The sequence below is a fragment of the Solea senegalensis genome, linkage group LG13 (assembly GCF_019176455.1).
Source record: "Solea senegalensis isolate Sse05_10M linkage group LG13, IFAPA_SoseM_1, whole genome shotgun sequence".
Taxonomy (NCBI): Eukaryota; Metazoa; Chordata; class Actinopteri; order Pleuronectiformes; family Soleidae; genus Solea; species Solea senegalensis.
The window spans coordinates 18,894,189-18,910,425 of record NC_058033.1 but is presented as its reverse complement, the minus strand read 5'-3'; the positions used below and the strand labels follow the sequence as shown (position 1 = coordinate 18,910,425).

General features: G+C 41.4%; 1 protein-coding gene across 2 annotated transcripts in view; it reads right to left on the bottom strand.

Annotated features, from left to right (window-relative positions):
- Window positions 1-16,220, bottom strand: part of dclk1a (doublecortin-like kinase 1a) — a 45,247-nt gene extending 29,027 nt beyond the window's left edge. Inside the window, exons 1-3 of one of the 2 annotated variants that reach the window (XM_044041622.1) lie at window positions 14,583-16,220; window positions 13,680-14,075; window positions 12,568-12,917 (exon numbers count right to left, since the gene is read on the bottom strand). In XM_044041622.1, the coding sequence (XP_043897557.1) occupies window positions 12,568-12,917; window positions 13,680-14,040 (711 nt within the window). In that variant the 5' untranslated portion in view covers window positions 14,041-14,075; window positions 14,583-16,220. Of the gene's footprint in view, window positions 1-12,567; window positions 12,918-13,679; window positions 14,233-14,582 lie in introns of those variants that run through there. The other variant, XM_044041623.1, reaches the window with a different exon arrangement.
- Between the last annotated feature and the right edge of the window lie 17 nt (window positions 16,221-16,237).

The window sequence follows — 16,237 nt, the reverse complement described above, 5'->3', positions numbered from 1 at the left end:
CGGGCCGCATGCACGTCTGGCACCGCCTGGAAGTAACAGGAAAACAGAAAGCTGTAACTGCCTTTTTAACAGCAATTATCGTTTAAGGATCCATTTTTAATTCTTATCAGCTCGCCTCAAATAGGAAAGTCAGCAAACAGCAAAGAGGCTATTCTTGTGGTGTGGTAAAAACAAGTTTTCTTTCAACTTTTTTTTTTTTACATCAAGGCCTCTGCAGCCATGTGGATTCTCGTTTGTGACGAAGAGATTCAGGTTTCATAACAGACCGAGTGCATATTGCTTTGTTCCCCATGATCCCCCTGATACTGTGTTAGTGATTATTTTAAGACACAAGCGTCTCAACTTCCTAACAAGGAAGCTGTGATACAGATGCTGTTGGTGCTATTCCCCGACACGTCCCCATCCCCTCGTCTCAAATCCCGCTGTTTTAATTTGACTGTAGTTTCACGCTATTTTCTTTGTGATCGATGCTTTCATAGATCTGTTGTCACTTATCATACATACTCTGCTGAATGGCGACGTCCCAATCGCATAATTCATCCATAAAAACAACACTCAACATATTAATGAATAACTTAACCCTTAGATATGCCTTCAAAAAAGTTATGTTAACACACTATAAGCTATAAACGTTCAGTCCTCATCATATCAAATATGAATGATTTTTTTAAATTTTAAACCCTTACATTGCCATGTTTTTGTCATAATGCACCTTCATTTTATGGTCTAAAAAACACAAATTATTCATTTTCAATATACATACAGAATTATTTTTGGTTTGATTATTGTAGCTTGGCATATGTGAAAGATTAACATTATTTTGTTGCAATGTCATATTTCATCAAATAAAACACACCTAGAGCACCAAAGTGTGCTCATAAAAAAATAAATAAATCAAACATGAATGGATTTTTAATCCATTTTAACCCTAAAATTGCCTGGCATAAATGTTTAACAATATGCATGAAAAAAAGGATAAAATATTTCAGAAATTAAAAGCCAAAAGCACAAAAATGTGTCTTGGTGTGTTTAAGGGTTAAATAATCGTTAGCTCTTGAAAAAGTCATGCTGTCGCCATATATTTATTTGTTGCACTCTAATTTTGACAAGCAATCTGTTGCGTTTGCCATTTTTAAGGATGAAATATTAAGAATTCTCTGGTTTCTGTTTCTTAAAAATGACACTATTTTTATTCAACACATGTATCCTGGTTTGTTTAGTCAAGGACAATAAACTATAGAAGGAGACAGACAGTAATGAATAACTACCAGACATATTTAATAACCTGTGTGTCATTATATTGCAAATGCTCTGAGACACAGTACATGTGTGACTGTGATTTATAACCTCAGAGTGGTGGAAAGTGACGTGTGTAATGGCCGTCGTTTTTTTTGTTTAACTTAAGCTGACAACTTTATTAAACGTACACAGGCTGTATATGATCTACAGAGAGTCGACAGAGTTTAATGTTTAATGAGCGGACAATAAATCTCTCGCTCGACCTTTAAGCCTTTTTACATCTGTTTACATTACATTACACTTTATCGCATGTCATAAATTCCCACGGTCATCGGGAGCTACAAAGGGAGTCGCTCTGTCATTAGTTTTCCACAGTATATTAACCATATGTTAATGATGAATTTAGTGACAATGTTTTCATGGGACACTTAAACGTTAGGTTAAAACATTGTCCTTAAGTGCTTTGATGTCCAACAACTACTCAGTAATAATATTTATAATAATGCTTTTAACTGATTCTATTTCATTTATAATTAAATTCCTAGAGTGCCATCTTGCTCATCTTGTCCAAAAACCAAAGATATTAAGTTTCAATTTTGACCTACCTCACTTTTTACCTATTTATACTGATACATTGTGTTTACATATTTTATTTTGTCAGCACTTTAATTTGTACAGGTTTGCCTTTAATTAAAAACAATTCATGTGAGATTTGTGTCCCGTTGTGCTTTTTGCACGACCCAAGAAAGAACCCCAACCTTGTTAAAAAAGTAACTTCGGTTACAATGTAAAATGTAAAATTTTACATAATTTCTACATTTCAGTGTGCAATTCTTCATTTTTCAGCTGCTATGGCTTTTATTATCAGGACACTCATGCTGTTAAAAGCTTGTATGTTTGTGTGAGTCAGTCTGACCACATCCTCAGCCCTGGCCCAGTGATGCTGCTGCTGCTGCTGCAGCTGGAGTCAAACATGAGGAGGATGAGGCTCTTTTGAGGCTGCTCATCCCAAGATAGAAACTGTAGTACAGCAGAAATATTAGGTAAACAGTGATGATGGGGAGAAAAGAAGAGAAAGATCTAGGAGAGGATAGACTTCATAAAGGACGGCCTCTAATGCTGAGGGTGAACTAATATGGAGCCAACATACAGTACACTGTGCTGAAAAGGAGGGGTGTGAAACAGTATGGTTGCCATGGCGATCATGCCCTTAAGGCACTGTGATAGAGAGCTCAATCATTCATATTTTATCTACTACGGACACAAGAACTGTGACATTCACACAAATCCACAAACACCTTATGTTTTTTTTTAATGCTAGTAAAGACAGATGGACCAGTGAATGATGAAGAGCAGAGTGCTGGCAAAAAATAAAGAGAGAGAGAGAAAAAAAAAATCCTCCATATGCTCCATGTCAGAGAGGACGTAAAAAAGAGACAGAGGAAAACAGAGTAATAGAAGGAAAGGATCTATTTCTGACTGCTGCTCTGAGCTCGGTGACAAAAAAGCCGCTTTGATGTCGCTGACGCTCCAATCTTGCACAGAACAGACGTCGTTACACAACATCCACCACCGCTGCTAAAGCAGGCGCGCAAAAGAACAAAAGACAGAAGACAGTGAGTGAAAAGAGAAGAGACACTAAAGTATAAGACAAAGAAGAGTGCAGATACGGGCGTAATCACACACCTGCTGTCACCGTTCACAAATCTTTGTTAAAGTAAGTGACTCTAAAAGACTGGGTCACTGTTCACATCTCGGTATTAATCCATCATAGAGCAAACATAAGGAGAAAGGGACATGTGACTGATATTCAAACCAGAAAACAATGTAGAAAGACTCATGTGAATGAGAAATACCGTTCTCACTACGCCACCTAGTGTACAATCCAAGTCCAAGCTCCATCCTGACTTAGTCTCCCTCTCTTTGTTTGCTCTCTATGTGTCCATAATTTCTAATTCTTCTTCTTTCTTCCTTTGACATTGAAAACAAATCACATTTTCAATCACACACAAAGCTTCACCTCGAACAATGTCCGTGCAACAAATCACCACAAAGAGCCAGAGCTGCTAAAAACCCACAGGGTGGCGCTGTTTAACAATCACACACAAGGAGCTCACGGTGATTCAACACATTTGCTTTACAGTACGATCACAAAAGGCGGGGCTGACACAGTCTGGAGGCTGGTGTAAAGGTAAATGTGTCCTTGAAATAATAAAAGGAGACACCTGAAATAATGACTGGACTTAAAGTGGAGGGCGAAAATAGAGGAAACCATAGCAACAGACTCATGGATACATTCTAAAGCTGGCAACACAGTGTCTGTGAATATTAGAGGGGCGATGAGATGACCGTGCAGATTTTGTTTTTGTAGCCCGGGCGCTCGACAACAAAAGACAGCGATAATAGAAACAGAAGACTATTTTACCATAGACTATATTGTCCATACACACTATCACTGCATGATTCAACAGCTACACATCAGCATGTGAACTTACACCATGCAATAAAAACTGCATGGTTGTCAACAGTGAAGACACTGCTCAGTTTAATCATACTGATCAGATATATCTGTGCTTTTCTGACAGCTACTCATAAGCCACTGTAAATGTACAAGTGCATGAATGAATTTACAATAAAATAATATAAAAAACAATAGTTTCAGTCATCAGTACCGAGTTATTCAACAGAAAAATAATCTTACTTGAATGAAAAGAGCAATTTTTGTCCCTTCTCCACCCTTACAATTCATCTGGAGCCTATAAAAAACTTATTTGAGCCTTTAAATGAATATAATATCATGTATTAAGATTTATGAAATTTAAGAGCTACAAAAAGAAAATTGTTGATATTTCATTGCCGTTTGTAGAAAAAAAAAACTACTTTGAAGTGAATTAAAACAATATTTGGATTATATGTAGTTGCTTGGCATAAGTACATGGCTCCAAATATGGACAGGACATGTGTACTTCTTCATGTACACATTACTTTAAATTAATGGCTTTCGGGGAAGGTTTTTCGATTTCGCATTTTAACGTAGACGTTGGATGTGATGCACAAAATATCAATTCACTTTTATTTACGCCTGCATCTCAAAAAGGGTGAAACAAATGGAAATAAAATAAAAATAAACACATCGTTTTTTTACTTCAAAGCTACTAGGAACCACATGAGGCTCCAGAGCCAAAGTTTGCAGATGATTCTCAAATTTGAGGATGATAATGATGCTTTTCTATGTCATGTACTGTGTTGGAATAACCATATCTGGGTTTTGGATTAAACAAACTCAGCAATTCAAGTTTTTGTACAAGTGACACAGACATTTTTCAAATGTACCCTGTGGTTACACAGAGGACATAGTGAGGTTAACATAATCCAGCACACACAGAGAGAGACAATGTTTTTAGAGAGCCAAGCTTTAACTGAGGGCCACACGGTGGTGTAGTGGTTAGCACTCTCGCCTTGCAGCGAGAAGACCCGGGTTCAAGCTCCAGTTGGAACAAGGGGCTTTCTGCTTGATCTCTGGGTTCTCCGGCTTCCTCCCACAGTCCAAAAACATACAATGTGGGGATTAGGTAAATTGGACACTCTAAATTGACCATAGGAGTGAGTGTGAGAGTGAATGGTTTGTTGCCTCTATCTTTGTGTGGACCCTAACTGTCCAGGGTGTACCCCGCCTATCGCCCGATGTAGCTGAAATTGGCACAGCACCCCCCGCGACCCTCTGATGGAGGATAAAGCAGTAGATGATGATGATGAAGCTTTCACTGCTCTCTGCTGGAGGATCTGAGCTCAGTGGAGCTGTCCATGGTGCTGAATCACCTGCAGCTTCCTTAGCTGAGGCCTCTTGTGCTATGCACTGAAAAGCTTAACCACTGACGGACGGATGGAAAGACGGAAACGGAACAAGCATGGCATTTGCATGGCAAACACTCAGGTAAAGAAATGAAGAGAATAATGAACAGAAGCTTTAATGCTTCTGTTACCATCCACTCAGTAACTCCTAGACCATTTCTGATATCTAGAAAATTTAAAAACTATGGACTGGTGATCTGTCCAGGGTGTTACCCGCCTTTCGCCCTATGTCAGCTAAGATTGGTACAATACCAGAATGGATGGATGGATGCCGGAATTTAGGTCCGACGAGCATCCAATCACATCACATTGTGACATCAGCTTCTCAGTACTGTCATTTCTAAACGGTTGAATAACTGCCAGATATTGAAAGTGAAAGTTATCATTGAACATTTTTTTGACAATTCTACAGCCATAAAATCAAAATAAATCACCATGATGGTCATAAGAGGGTTAATATGCACACACCAGCATGTTGAGGCTGCAACAACAAAGTATCTTGTAAGCGACATGCAGCATGAAGATGTTACAAAGGATTACCATTTATCACAAAGAACTTGTCATAGACACCTAGTATGTAGTGTAGCATTAGCATACGCAGTGAAGAGCACATATTTACTGTCCATATTGATCATAGAGCAGTCATGTGAAAATGGTGTCAAATGGTATTGGAAGCTCTACAGGGTGTTCAACCCACACAAGAACAAACAATATAAGGGATATTAAAACAAAAATGTTCTAATGAAACAGTCAACATGTATTTCCTTAAACTCTTGATCCCCCTGGTCCAAAGGTAGACAGATAAATAGGCAGGCAACGAGCAACACTGGCTGACATGAAGTCGACAGAAATCGATCTGGAAGCGGCAGGAGGGATAAAACTGTCTGGACCCCGGGGAGAATTCACACACTGCAGGAACCGTCTGCTGCTTCAAACACAAACCTGTGCATTCATGTAACAGAAAGGCTAAAAAAAGAAATTCGAAAAACAATAATTAAAAAAGGACAGAGCACAGTGAGGACAGTAGCGCTGGTGTTCCAGCAGAGGAGACAACCAGGCCGACTGGCTGCTGTTACACAACAGCTTACGTAACAAGCTGCTGCTCTCCACAGGGTGATAACAAACTTTCTTTCAGAGCCATGTCTGTGTTTGTTTCAAAGTTTGAAGACATCAGCCTGTCCTTCATGTGTCGACAGGGAACCAACGTTTTACAGACGCGACACGAATAAAAAGAAAAAGAGAAATTATGCAGCACTGCTCCCACACGGACATAAATCGTATGTTACATGACATCAGCCTCTCCTCTTCCAACTATTTCCTTTTTTTTTTTGAATGCATCAGCACACATGGACGTTCACGTGTTACCAAAGAGACAGAGAGAGAGATGGAATTGAGAAATAAAAGCTGCAGCTAAATTATTTTAATGGGTGATTTTTAATTATTAATCACTTGGTCTACTAAATGTCTAATTTCTCCATCACTGCAAGGGATGAGCACTAAACACTGTTAATTGGACATAGATTAGAAACAAATGAACAAAAACAACAAAAGAAAAAAAAAGAAATCTTCATTTTGCAGCAAGGTCATTACAGTTAACGAGAAATAATGAAAACTAAAGTTAGAAAAACTATTCCATTAACTGAAATAAAAACCTGATAACTGAATTGTGTGTTTACAAAAACTTTACTCATACTAACTCAAATTGTAGTGAAAATGTGCTCAGTTTTTGTCTTTTGCTAGATTTTTATGACTTAATATGACTATTAATGACCTTTTTGAATCTTGCACCTTGCAAATACTCCATATTACCAAAAACTAACACTAAAACTAATAAAACTAAACTAAAACTAATGAAAAATAACTAATTTTAAAAACAAATAGTCAAAACGAATTAAAAACTCAAACTAATGAAAAATCCTCCAAAAACTATCATAACTTTGTTTTGCAGTACCCCAGCCCTTTTTTGGCCGGGTGGGGATTTGAACCAGCAACCGTCCGGTTACAAGTCAAGTTCCCTTTCCACTTGGCCACGGGCTGCTAACTAAGTCATTATAAAAGAAACTGCGTGTGTACAAATATACAGGAGTTTCCTATTAGTTCAAAACATTAGTGTAGTACAAGAAAACAACTCATACAAGCTTTTTATACAACCTACAGTTTCTCAGTGCCTTGCTGTCAGAGTCATAATTAAACTAGACCTCTGACAGATGAGCTACTACTCTACTGTATATGCGGCAACTCTGCTCTTTAGGTACCAGGACAGAGCCGTTAGCCCAGAGGCTGAATTACAGAGATTATAGTACGAGTTAGTCAGGAGTCAGGAAAAGGCATGAGTCAGTCAGTGCGTGTGTGATGTGTGCGATGGCGTAACAAGGTTCTCAAGAGTCCGCTGCCAGTACCCGAAACGTCTGCCATCAATCCTAATTTGGCTGCATGTCCTCCGACTAGACAGCTCTGCCACAGTCCCCTCTCTGCTGGAAGACAGAGACACACACGCACTAACTGACTGATACAGAGAGATAGAGAGAGGTGGAAGGACGTCATACGAACCATTTATCAAGGCCATTTATTGTAAATATACTAGAGTGTGCACTAGAGTCGACTTGGTTCCTTCCCAAAAACCCACACAGACAGTGCTGCACTGACTAGCTGTGACTCAGCAGATCAGCAGGAGCAGGTGGACGCTGCCTCCCACAGTCGTCCAATGAGCAACAATTAAGTGACAACGTCTCAATCTGAGGTTTATTAAAAAAGCTGCTCAATACCATGAACGTAAGACCTGTTTTGCAGCGGGTGGACAGTTTCTGCACAAAGAGACGAACAGGGAGACAAACTAAGACAAACTGGGAAGCCAAGGAGGGCAGGGTGGTGTGGAGGGACAAATGGAGAGAGGAGAGCGAAAGAGTGATGCCATATGTTTGCAGCTCTTGCAGGCTGGGTGTGCTAATTAAATGAGGACTAAAGAGCCGTAAAAACAATGGCATGGTGACATTACAAGACAGAGTGAAGGAAAATGAAGTAAAGGGAAGTGAGAGAAAGATGCCACTGAGGACACATATTGAGAGGAGGGAAAGAGATTGAAATGATGCAGATAAGAGGGAGGGGGAAGCAGAAACAGTAACGGCTGGCAACTGGCAAGAAAATTGTAAAATAAAAATTTTAGACACTGAGAAGAAGTAGAAGAAGGGGGAGGAGGCTGCAGAGAAAAACCAAGAAGATAAAAGGGATATTAAAAGCTCTTCAGTGGTGCCAACATGGAGGACACGCCAACAATGCAGAAGTGAGAGCTGCACTGCAGAGAGCGAACAAGTGGCTCACACAAACTGTTCTCCTGCAAACAGTGCAACACCTGTTCCAAAGATGTGACGCACAATGACGAGGACAACACATTCTGTATTTAATAATACAGAAATTGTAACGCATGATGTAACTTATATTATTATCCAACAACATAACTCATACACTGACAATATGCACAGGACAAAAAGATAATTTAGGTCAGGATATCTTAATAAAAACATGACTAAAATTGATGGATAGCATTAAATCGTATATAAAATGCGCTTATTGAGGATTTTATATTAGGTTTTCATTGTTTGGGCATTCAATCATCATGTCTCAAAAGCTTTTTTTTGCAAATACTCGGATTCACTGAGACGCGACAGGATGCCACTGATGACTCCAAAACAGAAAGGGACCAACCTTAAAGATGAATAAGTGGCATCACTTCATGCACTGGTTAGAAAAAAATTGCCTGCAGTTAATGGCCACTGATGCATGAGCAGAAATCCAGAGTCCATTAAAAAGGAAGGTGTGTGTCACTATTCATGCTTAAGTATGCATAAGCCTCGCAAAAGCTCAAGGCTGGCAGCTGGGGGGTCCGCCCGTCAGTGTTTCTCTGTGTGTGCGTGTCTTTGTCTGTGTGTGTAAACAGAGATTACATGTATTAATAGAAACAGCCAGTAACCGTCCTAAGCCACTTACAGGTCGTCTACCTTCTTGATCAGACCTAAATCCAGCTACACCATCACCACGACACCGCAGCAGGTCAGGCTTGTTCCTAGGCAACGAGATCAAATCATTATAAAAATTGGCCAAAGTGAAGAGATTACTAAGGAATAAAGAGAGGGGTTGTTACAAGTCCACAGGAGAGGGGACGGAACTAAAAGAACCACCTGTCAGATACAATGTGACCTGAGACGGGGGAGAATCAATAGAGAGGTGGGGGTGGAACTTGATATATGTTTGGGGTTTTTTTTTCACTCAGATGCTCGTATTACAGGCAGAAATATAATACTCAAAATGATCACAGAACAGTAAGCTCCCAACTGAGTCTGTGGCACATATCGGATGCTCACAGACACAAACTGTTTGCAGTCTGTCATACGTCGTCTCCTCTTGACATCTCATTATCATCTGGTGTAGCACAAATACTGCGAAAGGGAAAAACTGGGACAGTGAAAAACAGTTTCACAGCACAATGTTGTTGTGGTATCAAAACTAAAACCTGAGTAGTCACACGCGCAAACAAATGAAGAGAACTGACAACAGCTACATCAGACTCTTAGAGACACGCGGATGAACTCTATGAACCTCAGAAGCTTTTCCTTTTAGAGCAGGGGTGTCAAACATACGGCCCGGCCCGCCAGAGGGTCCAATCGGCCCACAGGATGAATTTGTTAAAATTTCACACTAATCTAAATGTAATGTCAAACGCTCCAGATACCCGTGACTAAATGTTTGTGCCTTTATAGATCCAGTGTGCTGTGTAAATAGTAAATTTAGGCATGATATTGTTGAAATTGCACTTATATTTCTCAAGAAATTTCATGTTTTGTAAAATTATCCTTCAGTAAATGTAAAACAAAGGAGAAAAAACAAAGGGGTTCTTGTTGTTCATATGTTATTATGCTATTATTTTACTATTTTTACTGGTCCGGCCCCCTTGAGATCAAATTGTGCTGTATGTGGCCCCTGAACAAAAATTAGTTTGACAGCCCTGTCTTAGAGCATTATATTTAATACATGTTGGAAACATATCTGTTGCAGTTAATCTATTACACAATACAATTATACTAAAGCTTAACTTTTGACATAATATCTGGCAGAAAAATCACGGTTTGATTTTCAAAGGGTGACGGTAGCTCAGTGGGTTTGATTCCCAGCTCTGCCAGTCTCCATGCCGATGTCTCCTTGGGCAAGACACTTAAACAAGACACTTGCTCCTGATGGCTGTGCCAGCAGCGTGAGAGTGGGTATGAAAGATAAAAACTGTAGCGTAAACTAGAAAAGACCATTTACCAACTGCAGAGGTGATTCCGTCTCTCCTGTAGTGAGAGTAACATAATATTTTGCCGACTCATGTTGCAGCATACGTAGATAGAAATGTTCTTCAGTGAGCAAAATAATTAATAATGGTTATAGAGGGTGCAAAGCATATATTAGTCATTCATCATACCGGTTGCTGATATAGGATAATACATGTTACCAGCGGATAACAATATTGCGCATCCCTAAATTCACAGTCATGTATAAGTAGCAGTGGTCATAATAATGATAATAATGACAGAGACATCCTGCACCTCTGTCTCTGGCCTCATTACGGGGGGGTTAATAAAGGCCAGGAGCGTGAGCTCCAGCTCTCAGGTGCTCACTCTGAGCTCTGCAGCACAGCAGGGACTCTACATTACTGGTGGCCCTGCAGACCCAGAAACCTAATTCAGCTGCGAGCCCAGTGACGGACATGCTTGCATTGCAAAAGTGCATGAAATCAAAAAAGGTGCATAATGTTCGCATTTGTTTCCCTTTGAAATAAGGTAAACATTATGTCTTATATGACCCACAAACATCTCACAGAGCCTTTCACAGAATACAAAAGAACTATCAATGCTATCAAACCTGTCAATACCACAGTAGGAATGTATGAATTTTTGAGGGACAATGAAAAGTGTTTCTCTAGTTTTTTCACAGTGTTTCTGGTGGAACCACCACTATGAAGTTGGCTATGGGCCACATGTGACCGACGGGCCGCCATTTGAATAGACCGAGTCTACGATATATGTATAAATTTACATCGACATATGTGGATGGATGATGTGTCAACTTCTCCTGTGACTTCTACCACTATGGGGGTCTCTCAATCAAAACAAAAACACAAAATCTACTTTGACGACATCGTTTGCAGCATGGAATCATGGGAGGTTTTGTCCAGAGAGCGCTTCGGTGAAACGGTCCATTACCCTGAACATAAATACCGATTGCTGTGGATTTAAAGAGTGCTAAAAATATTGTGTCTCACGTAGACACACCTAATTACATCGTGCCTTTAACATTTATTCACGTTATCTAAAAAAAAAAAATGTGGGGGAAAATCTCTTGGTAGCATTGCTAGAAATAGAAAATAGAAAACTCTCCCACATGCATTAACCCACACTCACATTCATACACATGAAAAGTAACAAGTCGGTGCTCAGCCCAGCCCAGCCAATATGGCAGTGAGTGTGTTACCATGCCGACAGGCCCAATCAATATCAGGACTAAAAATAGCATCACCATAATAGTCTTGCTTCCCATGGCAGAGGGAGTGAACTGGGCAAGAGCAGCGTCTGTTACGTAATCTCGGGGTAACTCTAATGAGCGGTAAAGCGCAGAGTTAGAGGGTATTGTGCAAAGATGTGAGTTTAATCCCCAACAGGAGGTTTTCTCAAAGAAAAACCTCAATCCTGGGGGATTGTATTGGTCTGGTGGTGGGTCAGGTCAGGTCAGGTCAGGAAATCTCAAGTGACTTCCTGACAGACACGACACGCCAGCACAAACACATGAAGATTAATCTTTATAAGTGGGATAAATAGTGACCTCAGGTGCCCCTCGATAAACATACAGTAATAGCACAAGCTCATTCTCATAAGCTACTGTGTATGTTTAATACTTAATGTCTTATAGTAGATCTTTTTATACCATCTCCCTCCACAGCTGAGAGAGGAAGCCAGATAAAAAGGTGGGTGGACTATCAAGGGGGCCGAGACTGTGATTTATTTTTGTGTTCGGAGGCAAAGCGCACATCGCTGCAGCGTGGGTAAGAACCCAGGCAATCCATTCATAGACTCGTCTCACATTCACCTTCTCCGGGCCTCTTTTTAATTCTCTGTGTCGCATGTTGTCTTCCACAACTCGAACACATATGTTCTCCGTTCATAAAAGAAAAATGAGCCTGCGGTCATTAAATTTTTATCTATTCAGACCCTTCTATGAGCCTGTTGATCTCTACTCCTTCCCTTGCAAAACCAGAGCAAAAACTGCCACCTTCACAAAAGAATACTTGTAATCACTTGGATATGAAACCTTTCTATTGCATACAAATCCACGTGTAAGACAGTGGTAGAAAAAGTCAGGCTTGTGGTCAGGATTAGGCCTAAACCTCAGCCTTCTTGTACCAAGTTAAAGCCATATCTGATGTCATGTGCAAAGATTTCTCACCAGTTTGCCCTCCAGCGTGTAGATCTTCTTCACCACTCCAGAATCGAGCTTGATGGCGTCGGTGATGTCGGTGAGGACTTGCTCGTAGGAATGGGCCGTCTTCTTGTTCAGCAGGATCCTCACGGCTTTGCGGGGTTTCACGCCGCTCCGCACCACCGTCACAAGCTTCGGACGTATGAACTCCTTGTTTTCGCGGCTCTCCGGAAAGCCAGGCTTAGCGCTGCTCAGGGACGCGGGGCCGCGGGAGGATGCCGCCGAGGCCTTGACGTTAACTGACCAGTTGGGGTTCACGTTCTTTGTATAATCCAACTTTTTGAACGCTTCGATGGAGCTGCATACATAGCTGTCACCTGGCGGGGGAAAGGAAAATGAATCAGCAAACTGAAGAAAATTCAGAATTGTAAAGGAATATAGATATTGCAGCAAAGGCTGGCTACTGTTCTTTAGGCAATAGTACAAGCTACTTTTTTCAAAATCCAGGGACCCCCAATATGTATTTCCCTCAAAACGTTCCTCTCACCAGCCACTTTATTAGGTACACCAGTTGAATTGGTAGCTACAAATATTGAATGGGTCAATCGCAAGGCACCCAAGTATCAAAATGAGTTAGAAAGGTGATTACAGTTTGGTTGTGGGCTGGTCTGAGTCTTTCAGAAATTGCTGATCAGCTGGGCTTTTCATGCACATCCATCTCTAGGTTAAAAGAGAAAATATCTAGTGTCTGCTGGCAGAACAAGACCTTGTTGATGCCAGTAGTTGGAGAAGAATTTCCAGAACAGATCATCATCAAATCATGGAAAGGCGACCATATGTTGCAACAGTTAAATAAATAACCACAGCCAAGGTATGTAGAAGATCATCTCTGAAGGCACAACAACACTGACAGCAGCAGTGGACCACATTCCTGCCACTAATGGATCCAAAATGTTATCTTAGACCCATTTGCAACGGACCATCAGGGTCCCACGGACCCCTGTTTGAGAACCACTGTGAGAAGGTGGAGATGTACAGACAGACAGGAAGTGTATGTGTTGGTTATGTTTATGCACCAGGTGAGATATAACCATGACCCCAATATCTATGTGGTCCTCAGAGACTTCTTATTAACTCACCTTCTACCAGTTGGTCCACACTGGTGATCTTCTTGGAGCCGTCCAGGCTGTAGATGGTGCGGACGCCCTGGGGCAAGTTAACGTTGTCGGACAGGGAGCGGGTCAGATCCGCCAGCAGTGCGTCAAAGGTCCGGAACCTGTCCGTGGAGATGGCGTACACAATCCCGTTGAAGTACCGGTCTCCGTTGCGGTAGAAGCGGACCTTCTTGGCCCTCTTCTCCGCGGTCAGGGTCTTCAGGGTCCGGGTGCGATACAGGCTGCAGTGCGCGCTGTGCGTGGGACTCGGCACGCCGTTCATCCTCGCGGCGGAGCGGCTGTTCCTCTGACCTTTGTCGCGGTCGTCGAAATGCTCCATCTCCATGTCGATGCCGAAGCTCGCAAGTACGGATGTGCTGTCTGCGAGACAAAAAAAAACAACAAAACAAACAGCAGAGTGAAAGTTTCCAGCAGCGGAGAGTAAGTAACCAAAAACTATATATAAAAAGGAAAGAAAAGAAACGCGAGGAGGAGGAACAATCCGCACCGCAGAGTGAAGCCTGTCGGCGTCTGAAAATAACTCCCTAATGACAGATTAAGTTCTCTTAAGCTGAGTGGATAGTGCGCTTCATGACGTGCAGGACCCACCGGCTGCGCCAGAGGAGCGAAGTCCCGAGACACAGGTGGACAGAGAGGAGGGAGACAGGGCCACAGTCACGAGTCGATAATAACCTATTAATTCTCATCTTTATAAATATTCAGAAGCTCCGTGCTCAGCCCAGTAAACTGCAGCCTTCATACTAAACTGATTTTGAATTATTAAAATATCACACTTCAGTTTTACTTTGTCATGCTCAAAGTAAATATGATAAAGGATGACAACAAAAAAATTGAATAATTAATAACTTCACAAAAGAGGACACTTACCCACACGAGCGATTAACGCTTCTCTGACGGTCACCTCCAGTTTGACTGATGGTGGATTTCCCCGCAGAGACGTAGAAAGTGTTCAGTGACTGACTGGTTTGGTGGATTGTTCTGGATCCTGCAGTGTCTCCCCCACCACCACCACCACCACTTCTCTCTCTCTCTCTCCCGGTCCCTGTCCTTTGTTGTCCGGCTGATGTGGTCTCACACCACCACCACCAGCTGCACCAGTGTGCGTGTGTTTGTTATTATATGTGCGTGCGTAAGCGCCGTGAAGGCTGGAGTCTGGATGGACTGGGAATGGAGCAGAGGAGCAGCTGCTTCCCCTCCCATTCCTTTTTTTTTCTCACCCACCTCCTCTCTCTCTCCTCCTCCTCCACGTCATCCGTCGTGATTTTCTTTCGAGCACCCCCTCTCCTCATTTTGTTGCAAAACCAAGCTTGGTGGACTTCTCCCCCACAGAAGACACGCGTCGCCTACTTTAATGTACAATAATTCTGTCATTTACTGAGCAATTTTAGTGACAATCTTCAGGGAAAAAAAAACCCCATGATTGGAAGTTATACCTGAGACATCAAATATAAGCTGTAGCCAGATTTAGTTTAGTGTATGGGGCCATTCACACTAAAACTGTGAGACTCAGCACAAAGCAGCATTATGATTAACCCACAAGAATATTTGCACGTGATATCTTATGCAACACATTGAACTGGGAGTATCAAGGCAGCTTAAACCTAAATAACCCTATATGATTCCATCGATACAGGCAGCTTCGTAGTCATGCATGTTTCATTTTGTTACTTGGTTGCCTTCAGGAGGGATGGCAAATCTTTATGAAATGAAAATGTTGATTTATTAAACACTATGTGAACATAAAAGGGCAATAAAGAAGCTCAGAGCTGCATGAAGAGGAAAGGATGCTGCTGCGGTTTCATTAACATAACAAGTTTGCTTTTACGTAAGATCTGAAGTTTGTTTACATGCGATTGCAGGATACGTACTAGATAAAGATCGTGACCTACATCTCGGCCTCCAGAGACCCCGCTACTCCACTTCATCACCACTCCCTCATGACCCATAGAGCTTGCATTACCCAGCAGCATTTATCTGTGCCAGTGATAGTGACAGCCGCAGTCTCTTACAATGATATCCCGTCACTGTATATAAGGTCTGGTTGGTTTTAGCAGGTAGAAGATGTTCTAGGTGTTGAACACAGCACAGTTTCGACCAAAGTCCCCCTTTCATTACATTGGAGACATTTAATGCTTGTATTAGAATTAGTACATTTGACATTTTTATGGTCAAACAGGGTATGTGATTGCATCTTTTAAATGGTTTCTGTAAGCAGATCTGCTTCTGTCATGCATCAAAATGTACGACAGTGACGCACAGAAACACACAGGGAAACGGTGTATTGTATGTTCCTAAACCATGTACTGTACATCACAACCTGAGGGCTGACAAGGAGTTCCTGTGTAAATTAAGTAAGAGGGGAAACAGGACACATACAGCCGAGACTGTCTTTAGGTGAAAGATAGAGGACAAGGGCATCATAGTCAGGAAGGGGGAGGTAGTGGTCTAATTTCCAAAATAAGTCAGTGCTGACGTTTACCAGTGTCCTTTAAAGTAACAATGTATTTTAACAACGGTGGATT